The 8,155-nt window shown below is 37.7% G+C and overlaps 1 protein-coding gene across 1 annotated transcript; it reads left to right on the top strand.

Moving 5' to 3' along the window:
* Positions 1-1,239: 1,239 nt before the first annotated feature.
* Positions 1,240-8,135, top strand: LOC119191739 (the record flags this gene model as incomplete). Its single annotated transcript, XM_037445607.1, has 11 exons — positions 1,240-1,387; positions 1,766-1,894; positions 2,138-2,280; positions 2,542-2,655; positions 4,117-4,325; positions 4,808-4,961; positions 5,663-5,802; positions 6,484-6,661; positions 6,843-6,918; positions 6,989-7,597; positions 7,693-8,135. Coding segments are annotated over exons 4-11 (1,854 nt in total), but the record flags the coding sequence as incomplete, so codon positions are not given.
* Positions 8,136-8,155: the final 20 nt, after the last annotated feature.

Raw genomic sequence — 8,155 nt, forward strand, 5'->3', positions numbered from 1 at the left:
ACAGCAGCTATACTCTAAGTGTGTTCCGCGGAACCCTAGGGTTCCGTGATACCTCCACGGAACCCTAGGGTTCCGTGATACCTTTGTCGGGGTTCCGCAAGAATTTAGAAAAAAAAAATCAAAACACCTCTCTCAATAATAATTAGTAACTGTGACATTGTACTTTTATTATGCTGATTAATAAAAAATACACTTATAAAAACAATTGTTTTATTGTAGGGTTCCATCAAGTATTTTGCTTCCCAAAAGGGTTCCGTCATTTAAAAAGTTTGAGAACCACTGCCTTACAGATATGATCTTTTTCCGTCTAATCAACAATTACTATGATACAATTATTGCAAGGGCAAATTCATAGATTTCACACGTGCCTTTTTTGATTAGGTTACTAAGCATAGAATTGAAACTCCATAATCTAGAGTATTCTCTTCAACGACTACCTGAGGTTGTAAATTTGAATTAAATATACATCACTTTTATGTAATGTTTTAAATCATAATATAAATTTTCTGTTACCGGTGTAGATCAAGTGGATACTTAGCTATAAATATGTTTGACTTTGGGTACTTTTGTATGCCACAAACCTCACATTTTTATACACATTAATTCTTTTCCCCATTCTCGCACACAAAATCAATAAACTACACAAATGTAAACAGAATTAGAGTCAATATCTCGGAATAATAAGAATCACTATCTCGTAACACACACTACACAAATTCCTTCAAGAAGAAATATACACGAAACGGAAAAGCTGGCTCAACTCAACGTATTCGGCATAAAACATAACTTATTATAGAACATAAGGCTGTATGGCTAAGAGCCTTTGCCTTCTCCTTAAGGAGTAAATCAAACCAAAAAAAATTATAGAACATAATCGCAATAATACAATTTTTTTGCAAATAAACTTCAACAATGACAAATCTACCGTCAATAATGGCGGCAAATTATCAACTATCATGGTAGCCAACATACTTTCAAAATTTATTGGATTATTATGTTGGTACAAGATGTTACGATGAGACATCCTTTTGTCAACCAAAACTAAACTCTATGTATCGGCATTAAGATATATAATCATTCATCATTACACAAAATGTTCTAAGTGTCCACCCCCTGCATCCTACTGTCATATATGTCATTGCACATGACATATTGTGACAATTCACGTTATATTTTGTTGAAATTGTTTATTGTTATATTCTCGTCATAGTTCATAGTAATAATTATTTGGATCTGTATTCTTTTTAATAATAGTAACTGCAATTTAGTTAATATTACTTTCTCATTTATTATTTGTGTAAATTGTTTTTTTCCTTTAGTATTCCGTCTAAAAAAGGGCGCCTAAATATTCTTCAATAGACTTCAAGTGTATTTTGTGCTTTAACGGGTAATTTAACGTTATTTCTGAGCATACTTTGATTCTACCACGGTAAACTATTGCTTGCCTCAACTTCTATTTATTGCAGCGAAATCTGGAGTAAGATCAACAATAAACAAACAGAGTTGTATCATAGTACTACTATGTAACAAGACTGAAAATTTGTGTACAAATGCATGATATCACTATATAAATGTATGATTCGTATAGTATCACTAGCTTCAGAATGCAACATAAAGGTTTCAACATGTCTGTTATCCCAGTAGTGATGATTTTTGTGAATCAAATAAGTGTAGGCAAGAGGCTGAATATAAGAACGTATTTTTTTCTACAATATGAGCTGTTAACGACTGCTACTTTATTACCTATAGGATCTTTACTTTTCAGGAGCATGAGGGCACAATCATTTTATACTACTCAGTGGTTATAACAATGTATGATGATTATAAATAAAAACAGAATTTGCATAAATTCATCACAAGCAGGGTGAAATTTACATAAGTTGACACTTTCTAGGTAAGTCGTTTGCATTAATCTTAAATTTAAATAAACTAAGTTTGTAATTCAGTTGGTTATCTTATGTTATATATTTTGTGTATACATACAACATGTTATTGTAGGTGTAATATTTTTCTTTATCTACACAAACATTATTTCATAATTTCATTCATATTCATGGTCCATCCATTATCATTATAAATAATAAACTATATACATAAATGAGTACACTTTTTATATTATGAACATAAAATTCCACAGATTTGAGAGAATATGGAAGGATCTCGAATACTAACGCTGAGCTCTGGTGCCACTGTGGAGTTTAACAATGATTTTGTGGGTGGCTGACAGAACGATGCCTCAAGAGTGACACCCTGCATACCAGTTTCATAAATAAAACCCTGGTAACTGTTATTATTGCTAAATAATATGTAACATATGTTGTTGTAACTTAACATTGATAAGTTCAAACTAGAAACAGTGCTAGAAACGTTGAAGTACTAACAGTTTTACAGAATAAAGGTTAATTTTTGCGCAAGCATATTTTTAATGATGAACTAAATTGATTATTGAGCAGTTGATGTCTAGAAGCACTAATATCTTTACTTAACTATGAAATAAATTTTGATTTAATACAAAACTCATATTTTATTAATTGCATACAGGGTGAAGAACAAATAAAACTGCTAAATGAGATAGCGACCCTACTGAATATTAATGTGTCCAACAATGACATGGAGAAAATTATGTGCTGGCTGCGGCGCATATTATATGTAAAGGTAAAATATCCATAATCATCACCTGGAGTTCCCATTCCAATATGGAATTATTTATACTAAGTGCTGAAGGAAGAATACTATGATGATTGAAATGAAATGATTCATTTGAACCCGTAAAATATTATACATTATTTCGATTCAGTCAATATTAACTCTACCATCAGTTTGTAAAGCAGTTCTCACCAGAGAAGAATGGGCATGAAACTCTGGTGTTACTCTTTTCAAAATCTGTTTATGTATAGACTACAGTACATGATAAAGAGAAAAAAAAATAATACAACTGCTCCAGGAGAAAGAATAGTGCGCAATAATATTTATCAAATACATTTTTTGTTTTAAATGAATTGTAAACATTTTATTAACATCATTAAAATTTAGAATTTTTAATCAGTATTCCTCGCGCCTAAAACGAAGCGATGCCAGCCGCCAATGTTAGTAACGTCATCGCACATTAACATTGCATCATTCAAAACAAATAATATATAGTAATGACTGCATGAAACATAGAACAAGAGATGGCTTGCACTCATAACTTTAAAAAAACTGAGGTTACTGAAGTCATAGCCTCAATAGTCAACACACATTTTATATTTGACACTTATATTAAAACATTGATTTTTTAAGTGACAACAACATTTATAACACAATAATATACAACTATAAACTTATATTGAAATGATCTTCACAAATATAAATCGTCGATTTATGCGACGTATATTTTGGATCTCGTCGTGTTAAAGTCTACCATTTCTTACTTAAATCTTTTGATTTAGGCACATGAATGAACAATTTATCGGGATTATGTGGTGTTGAGTTTCGACGTAAAGGCACTGAACAATATGTATATGCTGGCTCATACATTTTTGTGGAAAAGTAACAACTAGCACATATAAATCCAAACAATTTGTTTTGTTGTAAGGTACAACAAGGTTAGGTGTCAGTTCGGTTGTATATGTGGGATGATGTCACATTAAGCATATTTGAACAATAAAAATATAATGGACGCTATAAGTGAATAGATCTTTATTGTTGTACATACATTTTGAAAAATTGTCAAACACCCTATTGTTTTTTTGTTTAGAGCAGTTCATTTATATGCTCGCAAAATAAGAAGTCAATTAATTTTATTCCACAACCCTCTCAGGAATCATGAAATATTATATTATGCTTATATTTTTTAGAGATGTGTCAACTCGAGTTACTGACTTGAGTTAGCTCGAGTTGTGTTTATCCCGAGTTGGCACATCACTAATATTTTTTCCCCTTAGTACCCCTAGCAATTAGAAATAGTAAGCGAAATGGGCAGAAAAGTCCCCACAAGCAAACCCCTTAACGACGATGACGCAGGTGCCAGCCATCGGCATCCCCAACCTCAAATATTGTAGGAAGTGGCCGACCCGGCACACGGCGCCGCCGCAGATATAGACAGAGTATATCGTACCAATTAAATTGTTATTGCAGGCACAATGTTACACTAGTGAAAACGATTGGCTCAAAGTAGCTCCAGATTGGCTGCTCGAAGCAGCGTTACGCCTGCGCTTGCTGCCCGTTGAACAGCTGCCGCAACCGACCGAGGGCGTGTTTATCAGCGCATGCGCCATGAGGGCGTTGTTGCGGCGCGTACACGACACACGCGGCAAACTCGACGACCCGGTGCTTGAGCTCATCTGGTGAGTCATATCGCCTTTCTTCCACTACAGTCCTTTGTTTAAAAATCAGTATCATCTATATTGTAGATATTGGTAATTTCAATTCAATTATGTCTGTTTATTAACTATTGACAAGATGTACTTATCCATTATTTGTACTGTAAAATAATTAGAATTATAACATCATCTCTGACCAATATTATAAAACAAAAGTTAAAATATTTGGAGGCTTGTTAGGAGTTAAATCACAAACAACATACAGACTTGAATGAAATTACGAGCACAAGCAAAATAATTCATTTATTTAAGATTTTTTAAATCAATGGCGCTGGCATCGTAAGGTCTTTTGAGGACTTGTAGCGGGAAAGAATGTTCACGCGAGTGAAGCCGCGAACAACACTTGCATACTGGAACATTTCTATAATTTTTCCGTTTTTGCTGTTTTATATAAAAACATGTAACCTCACAATAATTATCTGATTTGTCTTAAATAATATGCGCAGGCAAGACGTGCGCCAGTCTGCAATGTCGAAGCTGTGTTTACGTGTAAATCAAGGGGACCGGGCTATCGACCCAAAAATTACCGCCATGGAGTGGCGGGTTATCGACCTCGTGCTGCTCCACTTTAGCTCAGACGAGTACCTACTAGTGACAGAGGTGAGCACACTACTACCCTATCCAATTGGAATATTTCTATCATATAATATGTAATGTATGTAATCGTTTTTCATAGTTCAAAAATAAGCCAAAAATTTTGTAAAACAACATAAGTACAAACAATGCCGGTAGACCAACAGATCTTTATACAATCCCTAGGAATTGCATACGTTATCTAGGTAATCTGTGTAATGGACAGTAATATTTCAAACATTAGCTTGGAAGCCTGAGGTATTTTATACATTGCCAAGGAATTGTATAGAATAGCTATTCTATACAATTCCTTGTAATTGTATAGATACTCAGCTGAGTATGTAATAATACGTATCAATATTAAATGCAATGAAATATCTAATATTTTTCTGTATATCGACTAAATATCACAAAGCATCATTTAGAATAGAGAGTTTCTAGTTTGTTGGAGGCGAGAATCGTATGCAATATTCCATAGGAGATTATCACGTCATCATTGGCGAGATCTAAAACTTGCATGCGATTATGTCATATGAGAATCGCTCGAACACTTTTATTGCCTAAAATGACTGCTAACACGTTGATACTTTTTAGAAAATGCAAGTATCGTTCATCATTTTAAATATGTCACAAACCTCGTGTAAGGTGAATGTGAAGACGAGTTTTGTTTTACCGCGGACGAGCAAGGAAGTAGTGAAGTAATCGTTTCGTTTGGTGACATTGGACAGGACACTCTGGAGTCGTGCGCGCAGAAGTTCGCGCTGGTGGTGCTGTGCCAGCTGGTGCACGAGCACCGCCTGCACGAGTGCGGCGGCCGCGCCGAGCTCGCGCGCCGCTGGGGCCGCGCGCACCACGCCTACACGTCCAGGTCTCGTGTACTCGCTTATACATAGCTCGATATAGCTCCTAACATAAATACTATTTTTATATAATCACTAGCTTATGCCCGCGGCTCCGCCAGGTTATAAAGATTTTCAGGCTAAAGTTTTCCGTTATAAAAGTCTCGCTATATATTTTCCCGGGAGCCTATGTTCATCCCAGGGTCTCAAACTGTCTCCATACCAAATTTCATCTTAATACGTTGGGTAGTTTTTGAGTTTAACACGTACAGGCAGACAGATGCAGCAGGGGACTTTGTTTTATAAAATATTTTTGTAGAACTGTTTAGGAGGAGCAATCCCGTCATACATCATTGTTGCATAACTTTAACCGTTTACGCAGCGCACGCAACGGAAGCTCTCAAAACTAATATTTTTTCCGCGATTTTGCAACATGTTTCATTACTGCTCAGGTTGTATTGGTCATAGCGTGATGATATATAGCTTATAGCACTCCACGAACAAAGGACTATCCAACACAATAATATTTTTTTAGTTTGACCCGGTAGTTCCGGAGATGAGCGCGTTCAAACAAACAAACTCTTCAGCTTTATATAATAGTATATATAGATATAGATTATCTGAAAAAAATGATACATAATGGCTGATAAATAATCATATTACAGCATTGATATACGTGTGGTAACTCTAAAATGTGTTGTGTGGCGCAGAAAGTTCCACATGTCGCTGGTGGGGCTGCAGCGGCGCTGGTTCGAGGTGCGGCGGTGCTCGAACGCGTGGCCAAAGTCCGCCTTGCGCACGCGAGTTCAACAGCTTGCCAGCAACTCGTCAGCTGCCTCCTACTCCTGGACTGAACTCGTCGCGGGCGGAATGGTCTTCACTCACCAGGTTTTGGATTTTATTTATAGTCAAACACAAATTATCTCATATTTCTAACACTTCATTATCCCATTTTCTTAAAGATTCGTTAACATTAGTGCTCGGCATCTGGTGATAGAAGACGGTCAGTGCCATAATTACTCTAAAACCGTATCAATGTGATTTGATGTGCAAATTATCTCTGCGGTAGGATGCTGTCGAAAGCGAAATCTTCCATGCGACGTCAGAGTTGAAACTTAGCAGCGAGCCGCGTGTCTTCATGGAAGGTTTGTTCTCATATCAATCGGTTTTTACGATAAAATTATTATGCCTGTAAGCATTTTGTATTTATTGCAGAGAATGGTGACGTCATAGGCTCTGTAGAAATTTCAAGAGAAAACACCATGATGAACTGTGCTTCTGACCCAAAATACTTTGTGACGGACGGAAATGACGTTGAACAAGCCCAATCCACGAAGGCCACCAATAATAATAGATTACAGCGCAGGGCCGGCCGCTTCAGCTCCTTCCTTATGTTTGAGTCTGATGACGACCCGTGCTCTGATGATAATTTGGATAACAATCCTAATTCATTAACAAAAGACGATTCTGAGGAGGATGTGATTTCACTATCAGAAGCCATTCTGAGAATTGAATCTGAGGCCGTGACCGCCAAGAGACCGAAGTTGGCCATACATTCAATATCGGCTACGTTTGACCCAAATTTTACATCGTTTCCTTCGCCAAATTTTCTTGAAGTAACACCCCTCCCATCTCGTCCTCCTCTCGCTAACACCGCTCTAAATACTGAACCAATAGTAATTCTGCCTGCTGAAAACTTTAAACTAGAAAGTGAAGATTCAGAATCCATAAGTTTATATCCAAATTTAGAGAGTTCTAAGGAAGCGTCAGGTTTGCCTGAAGTGCCTCCAGAGTCAGACTGCGTAATGTTTCAAGAAGAGATCGGTGAGTTACTAGTCGTCAAACAATACACTTTATTTAAAATTTTCTCAAGAACATCTTTGTACATCGAAACAATTATTAACTCGAAACCTTTTCAGATGAAAAGCTGTTAATGAACGCCGTAGTAGTCATCGAGAAGATGGACATTGAAAAGTATATGGACGAGCAACGCTCTGCAAGGAAGAGCGGCAAGAAATCAAAATCCATTTATGTGGAGGAAGACGATGAGAGTTCGCGAGACAGCGGGTCGGAGTGGTCGCCGGAGAGCGCGGAGGAGTCCGCGGGCTGGAGCTCGGACGAGGCGTGCGACGGCCGCATGGATGAGGCGCTGCGCCCCGTCACGCTGCGCAACATCGACGAGGTGCGCCGCCGCGCCCAGCGCAAGCTCACTGCGCAGGTCGCGCCCGTCACGCCCGCACCCGCCGCCACCGCCGCTACCGCCACCGCCGCTACCGCCAATACCGCCACCGCCGCTACAGCCACTACCGCCACCGCCGCTACAGCCACTACCGCCACCGCCGCTACAGCCACTGCCGCTGACGCCACAATCTTACAGGTAAA

Source organism: Manduca sexta, unplaced genomic scaffold (genome assembly GCF_014839805.1).
Source record: "Manduca sexta isolate Smith_Timp_Sample1 unplaced genomic scaffold, JHU_Msex_v1.0 HiC_scaffold_1864, whole genome shotgun sequence".
Classification (NCBI taxonomy): Eukaryota; Metazoa; Arthropoda; class Insecta; order Lepidoptera; family Sphingidae; genus Manduca; species Manduca sexta.